Below are 23,939 nucleotides of genomic sequence, written 5' to 3'. Positions count from 1 at the left end.
ATAGGTCCTATGCAGTGGACATAGCTGTATTGCTTCGCAGCATTCAGTCTGTCAGTTGTTATACCTCCAGCAGCCAGAAAAGTACTCCATAAGGGATTTTGTTTTCTCTTGTCAGATTTTTTCAACTCATGTCTGTTTCTGATTCTAGCCCTGAAAAGTATGTATGTATGTCCTGAGGGATGGTATAAACAGCTTCAAGGCCCCCTCCCCCTCTCTAGGAACTGGCACCAGCATCCAAAACTATACCAAATTACTATACGAGCATTTATATAGATACATGGAATCAGGAATACCCGACAGGACTAAGTCATCCTCTGCAAAGAAGAATAAACCTGTCTGGTGGACATCTGCAATAAATAAACTGTATAACAAAAGGAAAAAATTGCTGTTGCTGTCCAGGACCAGAAAGACACAGGTGCCCAACTGGAAGCAATCTCTCCTTAGCCTGAACAAGCAAATAAGAGCACTAGCAAAATCCTCCAAAGCAAACTTTTGAGTCCAAATTGGCCACATCTACTAGAGACAATCATAAGGCCTTCACATATGTCCGCAATCTCAAAGAAATTGCCCAGATCTGTTGAGAACTGGTGGTCAAGGACACCACATATACAAATGCCGTAGATATAGCAAACTTGTTGGCTGACAGATTCAGTGAGAATATCACTCCTCTGTCCCACCATCAGTAAATCAGGACATTCCAAGTATCTGCCCCCTTCCCCTTGTTGCTAGGAAACAAGTCATCACTGCTCTCACAAAGACAAAAAAATACAGCCTCCATGGGACCCGATAACATCCCAGGCTGCATCTTACATGAACTCAGGCAGGAACTTGCAGCACCATTAGGTGCCCTATTCAACCAAAGCCTGAATACTGGCTTTGTCCCAGCTGAGTGGAGGACAGCCACTGTCATCTCTTTGCACAAAGGTGGAGCGTCCACCAATCTGGGAAATTAGATGCATCAGCCTAACTAGCCTGATCTGCAAGGCCATGGAATGGATTGTCATGGACCTCATTAACAAGAACATTGGCAATCTCCAAATACTCCATCCCACACAGTTTGGCTTTGTCAAGGGGAGGTCGTGTCTGTTAAATATGGTCGACTTCTTTGAGACAGTCACCAAAACCATGGACAAGGGGAAGATGATGCAAACCGCCTAATTTGACCTGGCCAAAGCTTTTGACACTATTTGCTATTTGGGCATAATAGATAAACTCTCAACTAGGCATAAGTCCATATGTTACCAGATGGGTGGCTAACTGGCTCACTGATAGAATCCACCTAGTTAAAATAGGGGACACCACCTCAAGCAGTAGACATGTAATGAGCACCGTACCCCAGGGTTTGGTCTCGGAGCCTCTGTTATTTGGGATATACTTTTCTGAGGTGCAGGCCAAAACCAGTGAGCTATGGGTGACCATGTTTGCAGATGACTGCAAGCTGGGCACTGTCATCAATTCCCCTAGTGATGTGGACATCCTCCAAGAGGGTCTCACCCAAACAAATGACTGGTGCCAGAAACATGGCAATAAGCTGAATTCCAAAAAATGCATTATCATCCCCTTTGGAGAGAGTAATGTCCCCACAAATTCACATTAATAATGTACTAAGCACTCAATCAAATAAACCAAAAACAAACCAGCACAAAGGGGAAAAGTGCCTAAATGTTCTTTATTAGTGGCAAAATTCAATCCATATATTGCAAACCGGTTTCGGCTGCATTTTTAGCCTTCTTCAGTGCAAAAAGAGAAAATATAGTGTTAACAGCACATCCTGGTAATTGCTTTTATATCCCATCATTTAAAGGTGTATATACACCAAAAAAACCTCTATACACCTATTTGAAAATCCAATGATTAGACTATAAACTTGTCTTTATCCAAAACGAATACAGTCAGTCTTAACAAATATACAAATGCATGAAATCATAAGCTGACAAAAACTATTCCATTTCATTTAAGCCAGGTTTGAACAGAGCTCCTAACCTGGTGATCCATGAGGATTCCATATTGTTTAATCTGTCATGCCAGCCTGCTTTAAGGTTTCTATGCATATCAATTTTATCAATAACAGTAAATTTAAATTGTGCAGTTTGGTGAGTCATGGTGTGTTTATATAAAGCATTAGAGATTTTATGATTTCTAATGGCGCTGAGATGTTCACTAATCCTGTGTCTCAGTGGTCGTGATGTTTGGCCTACATAAAAGGAGGAACATATACAAGTGGCCAGATAAATCACCCAATCCATGCTGCAGTTACCAAAAATTCTTATCTGGTATACCTTGGAGGTATTGCCACTAGAAAATTCTTTGGTCTTGAAAATGTATCTGCAAGCGCTACAGTGACCACATGGAAAACATCCTATCAAAGGATCACCAAATAGAGTTGTCTGAATAGATATAGGTGGCTTGTATCTTTTGTAATGTGTAAAGTGAGACTGAATGGTTCTACCTCTACGGTATGAAAAAGCACATCTATCAGGTAATATCTCATCCAAATGTGCATCTCCAGATATCCAGATGTTCCATATATGAATTGTTGTAAGAATCATATATGAATTGTTGTTCAAAGAATCCCATAAACAAATCTGCATATATGGGAGCAAAGGATGCTCCCATAGCAGTGCCTCTAACTTGCCAATATGCTTGTCCATCAAAGTAGAAGATGTTCTTAGTTAACACATATTGTGTCAATCTGATGAGAAAATTGTTAAATCCCATGGTGTATAATTGGGATCTATCTAACCAATATGTAATTGCTGATATCCCTGCATCATGTGATTGTTGTTGATGATTGTTGGATGGTGTGGCGGGGTGACAGCATACGAGTACATGATTTTGTTATATATTTGAACAACAACCCATGGGACATTCAGTTTACTTTAAACATACAATATCAAGAAATTGTATTTTTGGATGTGATAGTCTCTGGACAGGCTGACCACACATTGGCGACCCGTGTACATAGGAAATTTCCACAATACAACACACTTTTACATGCATCTAGTTGTCATCCCCGCCACATCATTAACAACATCCCTAAATCTCAATTCGTACGTATGAAACGTATATGTTCGTCTCAGGAATCCCATCTAGAATGTGAACAGGACCTGTCTAATAGGCTCATAAGCAGAGGATATCAGAAACATCGTATTACCCAAACTATTAATCAGATCAAAGATGTGCCCCGATCTACACTATTACAATACAAACATTCACAAGATGTAGATAAAGCAACAACATCTCAGTCCATTAGGTTTGTCACCACATTTGGTAGCAATACACCCTTGTTCAGGGACATTATCAATAACCATTGGGATATTTTGAGGGCTCATGAACATTTGAATGAGATATTACCTGATAGATGTGCTTTTTCATAACGTAGAGGTAGAACCATTCAGTCTCACTTTAGTGGCAATACCTCCAATGTATACCAGATGAGACTTTTTGGTAACTGCAGCACGGATTGGGTGATTTATCTGGCCACTTGTACATGTTCCTCCTTTTATGTAGGCCAAACATCAAGACCACTAAGACACAGGATAAGTGAACATCTCAGCGCCATTAGAAATCATAAAATCTCTAATGCTTTATATAAACACACCATGACTCACCAAACTGCACAATTTAAATTTACTATTATTGATAAAATTGATATGCATAGAAACCTTAAAGCAGGCTGGCATGACAGATTAAACAATATGGAATCCTCATGGATCACCAGGTTAGGAGCTCTGTTCAAACCTGGCTTAAATGAAATGGAATAGTTTTTGTCAGCTTATGATTTCATGCATTTGTATATTTGTTAAGACTGACTGTATTCTTTTTAGATAAAGACAAGTTTATAGTCTAATCATTGGATTTTCAAATAGGTGTATAGAGGTTTTTTTGGTGTATATACACCTTTAAATGATGGGATATAAAAGCAATTACCAGGATGTGCTGTTAACACTATATTTTCTTTTTTTGCACTGAAGAAGGCTAAAAATACAGCCAAAACTGGTTTGCAATATATGGATTGAATTTTGCCACTAATAAAGAACATTTAGGCACTTTTCCCCTTTGTGCTGGTTCGTTTTTGGTTTATTTGTGACTTTTGGTTTGAACCGTGCACTAGGTCCACCTTGCATGCAATTTGGTTTGGTCTAAGCACTCAACCAGTAATGAATGATTTGGGCACCCAGGTTGATAGCAACCTGACTTCTGACCACCATGTTGCTTCCATTGTACGGAAAGCTTTCTAAGTGGCCTACCTCATAAGCAAGGGTATCTCATCCAGAGACAAGGAGGTCATAACATCCCTGTATTCTTCCTTTATAAGGTCCATTATTAAGTACAGTGCTCCATTCGGCATGTACCTCGCAAAGCACATGCAGCAACCGGAGAGACCACAGAGGTTCCTCACCAGGAGAATCCAGGTCCTCAAAAATATACCATACACAAATAGGCTAAAAGCACTATCCCTCTACTCAGTTTCATACAGACTCAGAGGAGACCTCTGTCTGGCACACAAGGAGAGCTTGATCCCCTCCTTGATGGGACTGCAGCATATCTGCAAATCAAGCTCCACTTGAGTAACCAATATGTGCAGCCTCAACCTGGTCTGTGACATCAATAGGACTTGGTGGGACAGATTTGTGTCCCAGAGACTCCCCCATCTGTACACCCCCATCTGTGGAATAGACTCCCTCTCCACATCAAGAAGAGTACATCTTTACCCCTTTTTAAATCTGGATAAATGGATGGGAAACAGAAAAGACAGGGGCATTGTGTGCTGACTGTCTAAACATGGGCTAAACTCTTGGCTAGGCTTATAAGGGCCACATGGCCTATAGCCTAGTAACTTCCTATGATCCTATGATTTCATGTTGCAAACCAAGTCAAAGTATGAAATTTAATAAATCTATATTATAAAAATAAAGAGGAATGTGAGTTTATTCCTAATCCCTTGGAATTCTTTCTCATGGGACTCTAATATAATAGAACAACACACAGGTGGACCTATCCAGTTATCAGAATAAAGTAAGTCATATATTTTAATGCAGATATCAGAATACAATAAGTCAAGTATTTTAATTGTGTACACTTATGTGAACAGCTATTTTTCCTTCTTACTTTGTCTGCTGATGGCTGCATTACACTATGGCTATTTTCTGCCACATGCTTTAATCAGAAAGACTTGAATTTGTCTTATCAGATGACAGCTTGTTGTCTCACTTTTTTTGGGTTCATCATACTTCTGTGTTACTATGTCTTTCCACACTTTGAAAATGAGCATACATCTTAGCACAAAAGCATTCCTGCCATATAGGGACAGTTTTGGAAAGGTCTGCATTTACTCCTTAATGAAGGATCAAGCTCTCTAAAGATGCCATATACATAAACTGGTTAGTGACATATATATCTGTAAAGAGGAACAAAGTTAGTTCAAATGCTAAAACTACAGGTGTATGACAATTTAGAGCATCAGTTCAGTAGCCTTAAGAACCAGCTTGGTCTTTGAAATTCTATTCATTTGTATATTCGTGTTATATAAACCACTTAACTAGTAAATAAAATAAATAAATGTATATATAATATTCATGAAACATTGTAGAAAATAATCATATTAGTCATAACTCTGTGCTTTCTTTAAGTGTAAATGATAGGGAAGAGAAAATTAGTAGGGCAGTTTGGTAGTACTTAAAGTTTTTGACTATTTATTTATTTTTTTTATACAAGGCCATCACTATTAACTGCACATATTTATTGTATCATTACTTCTGAAGTGGGAAAAAAGGAAGCATATCATCTGAATGAAATTTAACACCATCTAAACACCACTATTACAAAACCAAGTGTCAAGCTGCTGGTGGGGTATTATTCCTATTTTCTACACTTCAGAATCTGTTGATTCTAGGGTGGGCACGGTGGCGCAGTGGTTAGCATTAACACCTCACAGCAAGAGGTTCTCCTGTTCGATCCTCAGCTGGGGTGCCTTCTGTAAGGAGTCTGCATGTCCTCCCTGTGGTTGCGTGGGTTTCCTCCAGGTGCTCTGGTTTCCTCCCACTTCCAAAAGACATGCTGTAGGTGGATTGGACACTCTAAATTGGCCCTAGGTGTGAGTGCGTGCATGTGTGTGCCTTCTGTGGAAGGTTGGGCGCTGGGCTGGCAACTCAACACTGTAAAACTCCACTGTCAATCATGAGCGGACAGGTAATCCACTGTGGTGACACCTAACTGGGAAAAGCCTCACAGCAAGAGGTTCTCAGGTTCGATCCTCGGCTGGGGTGCCTTCTGTGCGGAGTCTGCATGTCCTCCCTGTGGTCCCGTGGGTTTCCTCCAGGTGGTCCGGTTTCCTCCCACATCCTAAAGACATGGTGTAGGTGGATTGGACACTCTAAATTGGCCCTAGGTGTGAGTGCGTGCATGTGTGTGCCTTTTGTGGAAGGTTGGGCGCTGGGCTGGCAACTCAACACTGTAAATCTCCACTGCCATTCATAAGCGGACAGGTGATCCGCTGTGGCGACCCCTAACCGGGAAAAGTCGGAAGAAGAATAATCTGTTGAGTCTCACCCCAGTCATGCTTTTGTGGTCATTTTAATATACTTTGCATATTGCTGATCTGTGTAGTCCCAGCTATATGGACTGTCACTGGACATTACATATTCTCTCTTCCTATGCTCCTCATTTTTCTATTTCTTTCTGATGGCCTAATTTCTATAAAGTGGAAATACAGTTAACTAGACATCAGTGCTCCTGTATATTCCTGAAAAGAGCTCCCTGCACCTAATGGGCTTATCAAGTTAAAAAATAATAGATAATAATTTGCAGTAATACAGCTCACAATGGGCAGATATAAATATGCATACCGTATATTTTGTGTACTGCATTTTGGTAAAACAGTATATTATTTTTAGGATAGATTTTTGACTCATTTCATGAAGTCCTGCCTAATGGCCTCATGTTGAAGCTTAGAGTTAGTTTAGCTTTCAACCCTCTCTTTTATCAGTGACAGTGCTTTACCTATACCAGATGCTCTCAAACTAATATAAACAACTTTCCCCTAATAGTCTGGTACATCTTCTAATCTAAAACTGATTGCAAGCATTAAAGCAAGTATAATGTCTTCATAGGTTCATAGGTGTGTACTAGGCTAATGGCCCTGGAGCCTTTACAAGCCTAGCCCATAGAAGTGCCTTAGCATCGTACCACCCCGCCGTTAGTTCCCAGTGTCTCTATCAAGCAGAGTCAGTGGAGTGATCCCCGGGGTGAACTTTCTATTACCGGTCCACACATCAAGATTTCTCTTGAAGAGGGCCAATGAGGTGCTCTGCTTGACCTGTATGGGAAGTCTATTCCAGAGCATGGGCAGTCTCTGGGTGAGGAACCTGTCCCTCCAACATGTTCTGTTGATTGTGGTAATGAGGTTGAGGTCTCTGGAGTGTGTGGTGCAGAGGAATTGGGATTTCTTTAGATGTAGCATTTCTAACAGAGCTGGGTTAGACATGGCTTTATAAGTCAAGCAGAGATCACCTCTAAGTAGGTGATATGAGACAGAGAATAGCTGGAGTCTTTTGAGTCTGTCCGTGTAGGACATGTGTTTAATGCCTATGATCCTCTTCGTGAGGTACTTCTATGGCCTATCCAGCTGTTGCAGGTGTCTAGTGAGGTACATGCTAAATGGGGCATTATACTCAATAAGTGGTCTAAAGAGGGAAGAATAGAGAGAGAGAGAGAGAGATGATGACCTCTTTCTTCCTTGATGCAAAACCCTTGGTAATGAGATGTGCCACATAGAAGGACTTTCTGACCACAGTGGCAATGTGGTGGTCGAAGGAGAGGTTGCTGTCAACCTGCTTCACCAAATTTCTTGTAACACCTTCAGTTTTCAGTGGGCTCCTATCAGTGTGATAATTAGTGGGAACTGAGTTTTTACCAAAGGGGATGATGACACATTTTTTGGCATTAAGCTTAAGACCATGGTTTTGACACCAGTCATTGGTCTCAGTGAGGCCTTTCTGTAGGATGTTTGCATCACTTGGGGAGTTAATAATGGTTCCCAGCTTGCAGTCTTCTGTGAACTTGGTCAGCCAGAGTCCCTTTGTGTTATACTGGCCTTCTGAGAAGTACATGCCGAACAGGAGAGGACCCAGGACCGATCCCTGTGGGACTCCACTCGTGACTGGTCAGCAGTCTGACTTGGAGTCTGCTACTTTCACACTGTGTGTTTTGTCTGTAAGCCAGTTTGCAACCCATCTAGTGATATAGAGGTTGATACCAAGTTTGGTGAGTTTATCAATAATTCCCAAGTGAGGAATGGCATCAAATGTCTTGGCCAGATTGAGGTAGGATGTATGCACTACCTTACCTTCATCCACAGCCCTGGTGACTGACTCAAAGAAGTCAAACAGGTTGAGCAGGCATGATCTCCCTTTCACAAAGCCAAATTGCATGGGATCTACAGTTTGGAGATTTCCTATATCTTTGTTATTCAGGTCCATGATGATGCGCTCCATAGCTTTACATATCAGACTCATAAGGCTAATGGGGCAATAATTCCCAGGGTCTGTAGTCGCTCCCCCTTTATGGAGAGGGATGACTGTAGCAGTGCACCATTTGGTAGGGACAAAGCCTAAGGTGAAGCTGTGACTGAACACGGCACACAGATGTGGTACCAGTTTGCTTTGTAGTTCATGTAGAACACAGCCAGGGATATTATTGGGTCCAATGGAAGCTGTATTCTTAGCCTTGGACAATGCAGTTTTAACCTGTGCTGCAGTAATGCTGGGTGCCTGGCATTCTTCCGGTATTGTGATTGCTCCTTTGGGGGGGGAGAGAGGGGTAAAGTTGGCACTGAATCTGTCAGCCAGTATGTTGGCAATATCTGTTGGCTGAGTATAGGAGGTACCATTGTGCAGTATTTCAGAGCAAATCTGGGTATTGCCGTGGAGGTTCTTGATGTAGCTATAGAAGGCTTTGTGATTGTTTTTAGTGTCTGCCACAATTCTGCCTTTATAGCTGGCTTTAGAGGATTTGATGAGGGATCTCAACTTTTTGTTGAGGCCAATAAGGGAGTTTTTCCAGTCATGGGACTTCACCTTCTTCTGCAACAGTTTCTTCCTTCTGTTGTAGAGTTTCTTAATGGCAGAGGACCACCAGACTGGCTTCCTTTTTTTGAAGGAGAGTGTCTTGGTTCTGTTGGGTATGGCTAGTTCCATGCATTTGTCTACATGCTCGTACAGTGCATTGGTGTATAATTTGGCAGTCATGCAGCTATTTTCCATTGGCATGGGTGCCGTGAAGTTAGCCACCTCTGTTTTTAGGATTCCAAAGTCAGCTTTGGAGAAGTTTTTCAAGCTGGTTAAATTTGCGGAGGAGTGTGGGTGAGATGTGGATTTCCATGGTGATTAGTTTATAGTCGGATCTGACCAGGGAGAGATTGACTATTAGTGTAGAGCAATGGTTGACCATGTTAGTAATAACCAGGTCAAGGATGTTGCTTCCTCTAGTGGGGGTCAGAAATGAGCTGGTCCAGGGCACTGGAATTGATGAATTCCAGGAAGTGTTGGGCCAGTGTATTGGTGCTTGAGTAGTTTTCCCAGTTGATGGAGGGGTAGTTGAAGTCTCCTAGTACGAGAATGTTGGGTTGGACCTTGATAGATTCCAGAGTGCTTAGGAATGTGGAGTGAGAGTCTAGGGACATGGCTGGGAACATATAGCAGGCTATGACCTGGATTGCCATCTTACCCAATGTTAGTTGTACCTGAAGTATCTCAGATGCATTATGCTGGGCTACTAATCTGGAGGTGTGCATATCCTTTATGAATATGGAGACACCATCGCCTTTGGAGCTTTGGTCCATGTTTTGTATCCAAAAGTTGTGGAATCAGTTATAGCCTGGTAGTGCAGGGGTGCTTTTTGCTGCTTTAAGCCAGGTCACTGTTACAGCACAATTGTCGATGTTCTCCATTTTGAAGAGTGCTTTGAGCGAGTGCATCTTGAGATTCAGACTTTTAATGTTGAGCAGCATGACCTTCAGATTCCATTTATTTATAGCTGTTACGGTGGTAATTTGGTCTCTGGAACACCGCCTAAAAAAGGCACTATAAGGGTGGTAAGAGCCTTAGCCAGTACCCAGAAACCCAGGGGTGACAGATGCAGGCCATGTCTGACAAAGCATCGAGGTCTGTCAATCATGTCATCCCAAGCAGACAGATACTGGATCCCCTTAGAATATCACCAGAAACTTAGCCAATTATTGAAGTCAATCATTTTTTGTTTGTACTGTGGTATCATTCTGGGTGATGGTAGGCTGCTGCTCAGGGCTGGTGTCATACCTGCCTGGGCCACATAATCCGAGACCTTCACCATGTCTCTTTTCATGTAGTCCAGGGAGGTGTGTCTCAGGTCATTCACACCCACATGGGTAATGACAGAATCATACTTGCACTTGTTGTGGAGTGACCTGAGTGCGTGTGTTATGTGTCGGATTCTGGCACATGAGCGACAGCAGACTGTTACCATCTCCTTATTCAACCTAGTGAGTGGGACATCTGTATGCCTCACTATTGAGTCACCTATGATTAGTGTATTGGGCAAGGTGTTTAGCCTTAGGAGCTTAGGCTGAGGGGCACACTGTAGAGGTGAGCTATGTGTCCTGTGGTTTGTGCTGTGTTGTGGTGGTCGAGTGCATTTCTGTCTTGGAGGTCTCTGCTGTTTGGGTAAATTTCTATTGAGAGCCCCCATGAAGATGGGTGTGTGGTTTGTGTTTTTATGTGAGAGCTGTGATAGTGAGTGTTCTGGAGGGCTATGTGCTCCATGTGGTGTGGTGCAGGTGTTGACGTTCTCTTGACCAGCTAGTCCGGTCTTGGCTGGAGAGTGCATTTATTCTATCGTTATGGAACTGCACTAACAGAAGTTTTCCTAATCATAATATTTTGAATGTTTTGTTTGGTACAGCCAAGTGAGAATCTCCTCTAAACATTCAAACACTCTTGTCAGACACAAAGCTCCCTGAATATGCTAGAGCCCATTGTTGACTGAGTCAAGCTGATTGTAGACCATTGACAAATTCAAGCCAAGTCTGTATTAAAAATTAAATAAGTAACACTACTGAAAGTCTGAAAATCAGAAAAGCACAGCTTGTGCTAATTTATTGTCATGTCAAGGGGACTTTGCTGCTAACATAACCAATCTAAGATAAGAGATAATGTAGTTATGATATAGCCTCAATGAGGTGCGTATTCAAACCAACACTCTAGAAGTAATATATACCAAGTGAGATGAAAACTAACTTTAATTAGCTCATTAACATTAAAGATATGCAAGTTTAACAAAAAAGATTGCATGTGAGTCTAACACAAATGATCGCTTGTGGCCCAGATGTTCATGCACAGCGAACATGGTACAGTCCAACAAAAAAACACTACCACAGGTTTTGTAGAGTACAGTACATTTTTATTAGCCCTGTAATCAACTAAAGCAGACTGCAATTTTACCATCAAGGCCTATTCATAACATCATAATATATAAAGAAAAACACAAAATTATAATCATGCGGATGCTTAAGTTATAGCAGAATGGCATTTAAAGATTCCATTTCAATTTGTGTAAATAAGACAGTAAAATATTATTATTAGAATAATATTTAGACGTCATCATGATCATCATCTTCTTTCGGCTGTTCCCGTTAGGGGTCTCCACAGCAGATCATCTGTTTCCATTTCTTCCTGTCCTCTGCATCTTGCTCTGTCACACCAACCACCTGCATGTCTTCTCTCACCACATCCATAAACCTTATCTTAGGCCTTCCTCTTATCCTGTTACCAGGTAGCTTCATCCTTAGCATCTTTTTCCCAATATACTCAGCATCTCTCCTCAGCACATGTCCAAACCAACGTAATCTTGCCTCTCTGGCTTTGCCTCCATACCTTCCAACCTGGGCTGACCCTCTAATATACTTATTCCTAATCCTGGCCACCCTCGTCACACCCAGTGCAAATCTTAACATCTTTAACTCTGCCACATCCAGCTCAAACTCCTGCCTTTTTGTCAATGCCACTGTCTCCAACCCATATAACATAGCTGGTCTCACTACCCTCTTGTAGACCTTCCCTTTCACTCTTACTGGTACTCGTCTGTCACAAATCACTCCTGACACTCTTCTCCACCCACTCCATCCTGCCTGTACTCTCTTCTTTATCTCTCTTCCACACTCATCATTACTCTGAACTATTGATCCCAAGTATTTAAACTCATCCACCTTCGCCACCTCTACTCCTTGCATCTTCACCATTCCCATATCCTCCCTCTCATTCACACACATATATTCTGTCTTAGTCCTGCTGACCTTCTTTCCTCTTCTTTCTGGAGCATATCTTCATCTCTCCTCCACATTGCACACACACACACACACACACACACACATATATATATATATATATATATATATATATATATATATATATATATATATATATATATACACATACATATATATGCATACAGAGGCTTTATCTAGTAGACAATAAAATGTGCCTATTTTTGGCACAAATGGAAAAAATGCAGCTACAGGTATTAAAATAATTATTCATTAGTTTGGACTTCATTGTGCAACAGTTCAGTTTGTTGACCACTTTAACAGCAATCCTGAAGAAGGTGCAAATACATATTTCAGGCTAACAGTTCTGGGGCACTACAGCAAGTGGCTGGTGTGGTCTTGTTTATTAGGTATTAACTGCAGTTAGCAAAATAGCAGCACCGGTGGAATATAGGGATAATTCCCTGGCTAAGGCTTAGGTGACCCAGGTTCAGTTAGTGACTTGGGCAACTGAGTGAGTGGCTGAGAGGGATGGGTCAGCCAGTCCTTGGTGGGGGGGCATTTAATGATGACACCTCCTAAGAGGAGGCATGTTCTAAAGAGGGGAGTTGCCCTCAGATGTAGTCGAAGGGTGGAGAAGGGCATATAAGTAAAGAAAAAAAAAAACAGATGGTTCTAAAGACAGCTAAGATCTCAGGATGAAAATAGGATCCATGACTGGTCCCAGCAATTCTGGAGTAAGTCTGGGGGTAGGATATTAGCTGGTAGATTGGGCATGGACATGGGGAGCTAGGCCAGAAGAGTAATGTCAAGGGGACCCCAAAAAAATTGTAGTTAGCGGAAAGGTAAAGTTCTGGCAGCTCAGGTAAGATAATGGTTCAGGCTAAAGGTAAACTACATAGGACTGGTGCAACTCCAGGCTTGTTTTATGGGTTATGTTTTATGTTTTATGGATCTCCTTTTTTTATTATGGTGGTTCCTTGGGGTAATGTTAGCATGTTACTGGCTTAAGAGTGGAACCTAGTGATGGAGCCAGGACTGGCTATAATAAGACATAGATGGGAAATGAAGTGCTTAGAGATTTGTATAGAGCTGTTTGGGTCTAGGATACATAGAGAGCTCAGAATCTATATAATAGGGCATTTACATTTATAGTGGTAGACTATACTGCTCAGTGTAGATTGCACTTCTCAGTATCAAGCTATTTCCAGATATTTCCTGCCTATTTCACTGAGATAATATATCTAAGATTCATATTAGACCACTTTCCAGTGGTGATGGAAAGGACTTTTTTTGGGGCCCTTGAGAGAGAGAGGGAGAGTAGGTGTGGTGTCTTGTTGCTAACATTTTTTGACATGGAAGGGGCAATGTGTTCTCTGGAGAAAGGTAAAAGATATTCTGAAGTTAGTGCAATGAGAACTTAAGGCCAAAGAAATACTTAGTTTGGCAGTGTTTGTAACCCTAAGAGGAGTGCCAGTATTTAGGGGTAGTTCATATGGTGAAGCACAGACAGGAATCCAAAACTGTCTTGCAGGAATCAGTAAGTTTAGGTTGAATGAGACCTTGGTCCATCTAAACAGAGATGCTGGTAGCATGCAATGTTTTACAAGAAAATATATGAAAATATTTGAATATGGTGACCTACAGTGCCACCTGATCATTATAGAAGTTTTAGAACTTCCTTGTAAGTCATTGGCTAAGCTGACTAACTCTTAAGAGAAACAGAAATTAGTCCTGTCATTCTGGTCTACAATTTTTGGTTATACATATTCCATCTGAGAGATAGTTCAGTAATTAGTATTCTACAACAAAGGAATTTACATCAGTTATACTACTAGTGAGGTACAGGATGACCTGAACTGGAGTGACCTCACAAGATTCTCTGGTGATTTTCGGTTCCATAATACATGGTGATGTCATTGTGGCCATTAAATCTTTCCTGTCTCTTAAATCAACATGATCGGATGGTAGTGTGATATAAGCCAAGTGACCAAAGCAGAATACTATGTAACCATCCCATCACTGGAATGGCCAGAGAATTCTAGCTCATCAGTTGCACAGCCAGAAAATCACATTACCAGCACCAGAAGAGGATTCTAGTGTGTCATATGCTTTCTCATGGAAAATTCAATGTATTTGATTGTGCTACATATAACATGCATTTTGGAAATTGGTGAATGATCTAATGATAGAATGAATTGTGATTATGCTAGAATATGTCTTGTGAAGCAGGCTTCTTATAGCTACTTAATAAATAAACATATCTATATCTTAATGTTGTACAACAGTGTTTAGGAAAAATAAGTTTGTGACATAAAAATTCTATTTTGATCTGCATCCCTTACAAAAGAAAAATGACCTAATGTCTCCACTTTTGGCTAAGAATGTCAACAAATCAAAACAGCAAATGCTTGTTATACCTAAACAAATTTCATTGTAGTTAATTAAGTCTGGTGAACAGCTGCTGATATTCATTATATAATAAATCCTAAACATGTGATAGGGAGCAAAGCAGACTAGCATGACCAGTACAAAAGACAGACTTTTTATCTGAACCCAAAATTCCTGTCGGGCAATGAATGCACCTTTCAGCTGTTTCGTAACTCTGGCAAGTATAACAATCTGTACAATAAAAAGCACAAAAATAACAGCTAACATAACAGCAATAACAAAGAAGTTTAAAACAGATACATATTCATTGGTTAGTTCTTGGTGAAACTGAAAACATTCCTCCTCTTTGTAATTGTTGTGCCGTCCATACTGAGACATGAATAAAGGAAATACACAGATAAGTGCTACAATCCACACAGAGCTGCTAGCCAGTACAGCATGTAATAATCTATAAAATGCAACTTTGTCTCTGCGTTTAAAATAACTGATGTATCTAATGACCAGTATTGAAACATAGAATAAAAAAGCAAGATACATATGGCAATGAATTGCACCACTAGCTATTTTGCAAAATGAAACTCCAAATGCCCATTTGTAAGTGACAAAATAATAAATGCGAAATGGTACAGTGATGAGAAAGAGAACATGCACCACTACAAGGTTTATGATAGCTATTGTTGTCACAGATAAGGAGCTGTTGTTATATAGGGAAAACATCATATAAATGCAGCCTATAATTCCACCAATGAGTACAGTACTATAAATAATAACAACCACTATATTGGTATTGTCTTGATTTTTGATAGGAGAACAACAGTCAAAATCTTGAGGGAAACTTGAATTATTACATCTCTGATTATCCATTTTCTTTGGAATACCTAGAATAAAAAAAAATGCACTGTTTAGGATTTCTGGTTACTATAATGACCTTTTCACATCATGTGTTCCTTATTTTTTATATACCTCCCTATAACTGACCATCAGTTGCCACCAGCTGTTCTCCTCATTCACCAGATCTACTGGCCCATCCACCTTAGTCACCTGTGTCTCAACTTGACCTATGTCTGGAGGCAGTGAAGAGGTTAGGATCCTCATGCAGCATTATACTACAGCTTGGGAGTGCATTATCCCATGGCAGCCCTGAAAGCTCCAGAATGGCTGCCTTTAGAGGTGTCTGCATTCTTTATGTAGTGGCAACCTCTGTACCAAGCAATATGTTCTTTGTAGCAGAGAGCTCAGCAGCTCTTAATGTTGCCATTACGGCAAGTCTAGGATGCCTCCCTTCCTCCCCCCAGGATTGGGGACTCAGCATTGACTGCTCATGCTCACCTTCTCCCATCTGGTCCTTCCACCTCCTATGCCACTTATCATGCATGGGTCATCCAGAGTGCAGTAAGGGCTTTATCCATCTGCATCACAGGACTGGGGTTCATTGTTTAATTTCTTGTGTGTGTGGTTTATCTTAATCTTTTTGGTTCTGTTTCACAATAAAAGTTTCCTTATTATTCATTTTTAATCTTTTTTGTGTGCATTTGCTAGCATAGTTCAACTGTTGACTGGGTAGCTGTACAGAATAATGATTAGTGCTTTGAGGACAGCACAAAGGTTGATGTACTTTAGCATTCTTTATATTTCTCATACCATACCAGTTCATATGGTCTGCAAATCAGTTTCAGATGTAAATTCTGTTTCAACAAAGCTTCTACAGTATAATTTGAAGAAAGGTGTGTTTTTTCATAATGTTCATGATGCCTCCCTCTAGGATAAATGATAAGAATATATGCACAGACTAGAAAGATGCATTGCTTCTTTTCATCTTATCAGGAAATGCCATATGTTATTTATCTTCTACATTCTTATATATTCACACAGTGAGTAGTTTAACAAAACAAAGTAGTAACCAGCTTATTTCCAGATGCAGTCAACAGAACAGGAAGCAAGTAATCATAAATATGGACTAATACAGCTGAGGAAAGAAAAGGTAACCTGTACAACAAAGAAAAACATAAGCCATAGTAGAAGACCATGTTAGAACTAAATTAGACTTATGAGGCTACTTGGCATAATTACTAAAAGTTCACAAAGAAGTGAGCATCTGCATTGGATACTGTTGAAGGCAAGTACCTAGGGCAGGAACATCTTGCAGTTAAAGTTGAAACAGTCACAAAATTATATTGCATCATTTCTGAGATATGATGGGTAGTTTGGAGGTGGGAGTCATCCTGTGTCAAAATGTTTGAAAATACAGGGTACATTTTGGCAGATTTTATCACACTGACTGACTCCATGCTAAGAAGAACCTGCCATGAGATTTGTGGTTACAGTACAGTTGCCAGGTTTACAATCATGGATTTCATATTGTCTTTTCAGATTGGAATGATGACATTTCAACTACAGTTTGTTGGCTGAAGATAGTTGAACTCTGATAGTATTTTTCAATATTGTGCAATGCAGGTGAAGCCAGCCATATGGATATCCACTTTTTCAATTACATTTTAATTGAATTGACACTATTATTTTATTACACCATTTAGCTGGGACTTTTCATGGAAGTGATGTCTTCAACAATTTGTTGCAGTTTACCTGCTGACTGTATTTGTTAAAGTTTGTTTTCATTACTTTGTTTTAGCAGCATTTTTTTATGGCACATACGTCACCATGTACTTTTTATTTAATTTATGTCATGCATCCAAATTTGGCTTTCATTTTTTTCTTTCTTTATTTATTTTTTAAGTACTCATTTCAATTGTATCTTTATTGTTCTTATATTTGCGGCTGTTAAGGAGTTTGGTATGGTGCTGGTTTGGAATTTGGGATTTTAAGGAGACCAGGATAGCCTCAATATTTCTGCAGGAGAAAATTAAAAGGAGTCGTGGAAAAAAAAAGATACTACTTCACACATTCAGTAAAATACTGTCAGTATTATAGTTTTCCTATATAGTTGATCATAAGTTATTTAGCTTTGCATGGTATGAAAGTAATTTTTCAAGAACACTGCTTTCTTCTTTTATTGCATTTATTAGTTAATTTGTTCCACAAGATGGTATTAGAGATATGCTTTATATCATTGTGTTTGCCAATAGCAGGAGTAAAGACACAACAGTAATTAACAGAATATTTTTGTGATCTTATTGTAGCTTATAAATTGTATTTCCTTCAGATGCTTCATGTTTTAAACATATGCTTTCAAATACAGTTTTTTTTTGTGTGTGTAGATGAGTGCTTTGTATTGGGGCTCAGCCATTAAACTTATCCATTTGCACTATGTTTTGTGCTAGCGACAGCAACAAAGCACAAACTGTTACATCTTTATATGTAGATGATTGCTAACTTTGTTTTGAAACTCAACAGACAAGTTGGATCATTTACTGCACTGGGATGAGGTGAGGCAGCAGAAAAGCACAAACCGTTAAATAATTATATGTAGATAATTGCTAACTATATAATAGGACTCAATAGATGATATAGTCTCTTAACTCTGTACAAATATGTGATGATCTCCTAACTCCCTGCTGATGGTGGCCTTCATGCCTGTCTCTCACCTTCCTCATCTGTTGCCCCTGAATGACAAGAAGTGGGTTGAAACAAATGAACCTAGAGGAGGTGGGGGCTCTACTGCTTCAGGACTGACAGAGAGCTCAAAAACAGATAAAAATGTATTATATTCAGTTATTCATCTATGGGTAGATAGATGGATGGAATGGTACAATGCTACCAAAACTGACAATTTATTTTTCGGCATCTACTTTATGTGCTGTAGATGCTTGGAGAAAACGATTGAAAGAGAACACAGAAGTGTCACTTTTAGTTCAGTTTCCTTCTTAGAATTTTTTAGTTCAATTTTTTGTGTTAAAAATAAATGTACCAAACCCTACACACGTAGAATGCAAGTATAGCAGTCTTAGCTTGCTGTTATGGTAACAGAGTGTGACAAACCTTGTTATAACCATTTGCCTTCCTGTCCCAAGGATGCTTCTCACCATACGATCCCTGTAAACACTACAGTACACATGTACTGCTGATTTCTATTACACATTTAACATATCCTGGTTCACAGACCTTTTTCAGTGATTCAGCAGACCCTATTTACATGAAATGTTGACTTTTGACAAATATACTTGGGGTTAAAATTTAGATTCCTGTGCAAAATCAGCAATGCACATGTACAGTGGTATTAAAAATCATAGAGCCAGGACTCCCCAAAAGGAAAAACTAATGAGTTCACAGTGGGCATAATAAAAAAAAGAAAGCAACTCACAGGCACTAGCAATATTTACTGTATCAACTGCTAGTTTCGTTGCTCAGGCTCACAGCTGTGATTATTATAATCTTATTGTCTCTTATATAAATTTATCAGAGTCCATGTGTGCATGTAACATAAATATACATTTTGAAAGGGCATCTACATGCTTGACCTGTTTTGGAAGGTTATTTCATAACGTGGCAAATCTTACTGATACTGAATTTGTTTGGAGTTATATTTCCTTGTCATGCATAATAAAGAACTTCTATCATGGACTCCAACAGCCGGTATTTGTTCCTTAGGAAGCGGTAAGAGCAGTTTTCCAAGAGGTAAAGTATCTGGAGATCATGTGAAATACAGTATAAGCCTTTCTGATTAGATACATGTTACATTGTACATGAAGGGAGATGTTCTCCAATTACTGTTCAGACATTTCATACTAAACATCACTCTAGTATAGTACTAACCAAACAGATAGCATCAGATTCCAAGAACCAGGCTCCATAATGGTTGACTTATATATTTGGATAATCTTAAGCATGCTAATGTCACATCAAATGTTATGATTATAAAATACAGAATGGATCCTCGCAAACTTTTAAGGGTTAGAACAGGAATTATAAATGAAGTGTGCAGAACTAATATTCTACAGTACTGTTTCAGTATTCTTTTGAGCAAGAAGTCATTATGCACCTGTTCTCATAGACTTTACTTGGTTGAATGACATGACAAGAAGCTCTCTACATGAAGCAATACGGTGACAATGTTTTTCTTTGTTGTAGCCATAAGTAACCAAAACAGAGTTTTTTGTTTTTTATCTTTTGTGTGATACTCATATCCAGGCACATAACTGCTCAGGCTGACTCTAATGAATTCTGTGAGGGACTATTACTGTTTTCCCTGTCTTGTTAACAGGAAGGATACACAGGCAATTCCGTAACCAGTCAAGCAAGCAACAAGATATTTTTGAGTTTAACAAAACAGAAATACGGCATTGTGGAGCTGTGTGAAAATAAAACTGATTATATGTCATGTAGTAAAGCAGAATTAAAGTCCTTTTAAAGGACATGGACATTATAGGTTCGTAAGGTCACAGTAGGTTATTGATCAATTGGACTAACTGTACCCTAGCCAACAATCCCACCCATTTACCAGTACACGAATTAATACCAGACCCATAACTGTACCCTAACCAACAATCCTACCCATTTACCAGTACACGAATTAATACCAGACCCATAACTGTACCCTAGCCAACAATCCCACCCATTTACCAGTACATGAATTAATACCAGACCCATAACTGTATCCTAGCCAACAATCCTACCCATTTACCAGTACACGAATTAATACCAGATCCATAACTGTACCCTAGCCAACAATCCTACCCATTTACCAGTACACGAATTAATACCAGACCCATAACTGTACCCTAGCCAACAATTCCACCCATTTACCAGTACACAAATTAATACCAAACCCATAACTGTACCCTAGCCAACAATCCCACCCATTTACCAGTACACAAATTAATACCAGACCCATAACTGTACCCTAGCCAACAATCCCACCCATTTACCAGTACACAAATTAATACCAGACCCATAACTGTACCCAAGCCAACAATCCCACCCATTTACCAGTCCATGAATTAATACCAGACCCATAACTGTACCCTAGCCAACAATCCCACCCATTTACCGGTACATGCTAGAAGTCTAAACCTCAAAATGCACTCTCTCGAGGCACTCCTAAAAATGGAGAACATCGATATCTGTGCAGTAACTGAGACCTGGTTCAAGGCTCCAGAGAACACCCCTGCAATACCAGGCTACAATTCTTACCACACTTTTCGGCCACAAAACCAGGACCGAAACACTAAAGGTGGAGGAGTGTCCATATTCACCAAGGATATTCACATCTCCAGGCTAGTTGCCCAACACAATGCATCTGAAATTCTCCAGGTGCAATTAACACTAGGTAAGACTGCAATCCAAACTGTAGCTTGCTACAGATCCCCAACCATGCCCCAAGATTCTCACTACACCTTTCTAAACATACTGGAAAATATTAAGATACAACCAAACACCCTAATACTGGGTGATTTCAACTACCCTGCCATTAATTGGGAAAACTACTCAGGTACCAACTCCTTTTCCCAACGGTTCTTGGAATTCATAAATACCAACGCCCTGGATCAACTAATCCATTGTCCCACCAGGAGCTCCAATATCCTAGGCCTGGTCATTACCAACATGGGAGATAGATGCTCCACACCAGTGGTCACCCCCTCATTGATCAGGTCTGACCATAAGCAAATCACCCTTGACATCCACATCCCACCCCCACCCCACAGTAAGGAAACCTCCTTGAAAAACTTCTCCAAAGCCAACTTCAAGCTACTGAAGTCAGAAGTGACAAACTTCACAACACCCACGCAGATGGGATCTGGAAGTTCGACTGCAGAATCCTACACTAAGGCACTGTATGAGCACATCCACTCGTGCATGAATCGTGCCATCCCAAATAGAACCAAGATGCTGTTCTCCAAAAAAAGGAAGCCAATCTGGTAGTCCCCTGCTATAAACAAACTATACAACAGAAGGAAGAAACTGTTGCAAAAAAGAGGAAAATCCCAGGATGCAAAAAACTCCCTCACCAGCCTCAGTAAGAAGCTGAGATCCCTCATAAAATCCTCAAAAGCTAGTTACGAAAATAAAATTGCCAACAATTCCAAAGACAACCACAAGGCATTCTACAGTTATGTCAAGAAACTAAATGGCAATGCTCAGATCTGCTCTGAGTTACAACAGAATGGCATTAAATATACTGATCCCAAGGATATTGCCAATATCCTGGCAGATCGATTTAGTGCCAACTTCACCCCACTCTCACCCCCTAAAGGGCCCATCTCAATACCAAAAGTTTGCCAAATTCTGATAATCACGGCCACACAGGTAGAAACCGCACTCTCCAAAGCTAAGAATACAGCATCCGTGGGATCAGATGACATCCCAGGCTGTGTACTACATGAACTACAAAATGAACTGGCACCTCACCTAAGTGTCATGTTTAATCATAGCCTCACCTCAGGCTTTGTGCCCACTGAGTGGTGCACAGCTACAGTTATCCCACTCCACAAGGGAGGATCCACCTTGGATCCCGGGAACTACCGTCCCATCAGTCTGACAAGCCTGATTTGCAAGGGCATGGAACGCATTATCATGGAACTTATAAACAAAGACATTGGCAACCTTCAAACACTGGACTCCACCCAGTTTGGGTTTCTGAAGGGCAGATCTTGTCTCCTGAATCTGATTGACTTCTTCGAATCAGTCTCCAGAGCTGTGGACGAGGGTAAGTCAGTCCACACAGCCTATCTGGACCTCGCCAAGGCCTTTGACACCATCCCCCACTCTGGAATCATAGATAAACTTACTAAGCTGGGCATAAATCCCTACGTCACTCGATGGGTTGCTAAATGGCTTACTGACAGAACCCAGACAGTAAAAGTAGCCGACTCCAAATCCAGCTCCAGACAAGTGACAAGTGGAGTACCTCAGGGTTCAGTCCTGGGACCACTCTTGTTTGGCATCTACTTCTCTGAAGTACAGGCCAACACTAAGGGACTCTGGCTAACAAAGTTTGCAGATGACTGCAAACTGGGAGCCATTATTGAATCCCCAAATGATGTGGATATTCTACAAAAGGGCCTTACAGAAACAGATGCCTGGTACCAGAGCCATGGGCTCAAGCTTAATGCCAAGAAATGTATAGTTATCCCCTTTGGAAAAAACATGTACCCATGAATTACCACATAGGTGGCAGGACACTAAACATCGAAAGTGTGATGAGAGAATTAGGGACACAGGTGGACAGTGGTCTCACTTTCGATAACCACATTGCCACAACAGTCAGGAAATCCTTCTATGTGGCACACCTCATCACTAAGGGCTTTTCATACAGAAAAAAGGAGGTCATTGTCCCACTGTACTCATCCCTCATTAGACACATTATAGAGTATAATGCCCCATTTGGTATGTACCTCACAAGACATCTGCAACAGCTGGAAAGGTCACAGAAATACCTCACTAAAAGAATCACAGGCCTAAAGCAGATGCCATATACTGACCGTCTAAAAAAACTCCAGCTATACTCTGTGGCATATCGTCTACTCACAGGTGATCTCTGCTTAACATACAAGGCCATGTCAAACCCTGAGCTGTTGGACATGCTCCACTTAAAGAAATCCCAATCCCTCAGAGCCACATGCTCCAGGGATCTAAACCTTGTCATCACAATGAACAAAACATGCTGGAGGGATAGGTTCTTGACCCACAGACTCCCCATACTCTGGAATAGACTGCCCATACATGTCAAGCAGAGCGCCTCATTGGCCCTCTTCAAAAGGAACCTTGATGATTGGATGGGAGATAGGAAATTCACCCCGGGGATCATGTCAGTCGCCCTGCTAGACAGGGGCCTGGAGAAGTAAATATTGTGGGAAGAAATATCCAGGGAATTGTTATGGCTAGGCTTGCATAGGCCCTAGGGCCGATAGCATAGTACCAACCTATGAACCTATGAACATGAATTAATACCAGACCCAGACCTAGTTTCAGTCCCTTTCAAAATGGAACCAAACATCTGAAGTTGGAATATAACCCACAACATTCTAATCTTCCAGCACCAAAGGCAAACATGCTACCTGTTGAGCCATTAACACTACAGTTTGCAGCCTGTTTTAGCCAGCTATGGGACCAAATTGGGGATGGAAGGAATATGCTGATGATTAACACCTGATTACAACAAAATAAAATATTAATTGTAGGAAATTAAAATAAATAAATTCTAGTGTTTGAGTGGGTATATGCACACTTATTCCCCTTTGAATATGGCACCTCTGCTGCAGAAGGAGGTAGTTAGTCAGGTGAGAGCAGCAAGGAAAGAGGGCTCCAAATAACCCAGATGGCAGGAGAGCAGAGCTGAGTGGCACACAATGGGGTA

At 40.5% G+C, this 23,939-nt stretch overlaps 1 protein-coding gene across 1 annotated transcript in view; it reads right to left on the bottom strand.

The window, feature by feature from the left end:
- Nucleotides 1–14,618: 14,618 nt before the first annotated feature.
- GPR141 (G protein-coupled receptor 141) overlaps nt 14,619–23,939 on the bottom strand; it is a 455,102-nt gene continuing 445,781 nt past the window's right edge. The window contains exon 3 of the mRNA XM_044065044.1: nt 14,619–15,567. Coding sequence (XP_043920979.1) covers nt 14,621–15,553 — 933 coding nt within the window. The 5' untranslated portion in view covers nt 15,554–15,567 and the 3' untranslated portion in view covers nt 14,619–14,620. The remainder of the gene's footprint in view (nt 15,568–23,939) is intronic.

The sequence above is a fragment of the Protopterus annectens genome, chromosome 3.part0 (assembly GCF_019279795.1).
Source record: "Protopterus annectens isolate FY-2018-M chromosome 3.part0, PAN1.0, whole genome shotgun sequence".
Taxonomy (NCBI): Eukaryota; Metazoa; Chordata; order Ceratodontiformes; family Protopteridae; genus Protopterus; species Protopterus annectens.
The sequence above is the reverse complement of the archived record's forward strand: the minus strand, read 5'-3'. Positions and strand labels throughout refer to the sequence as shown.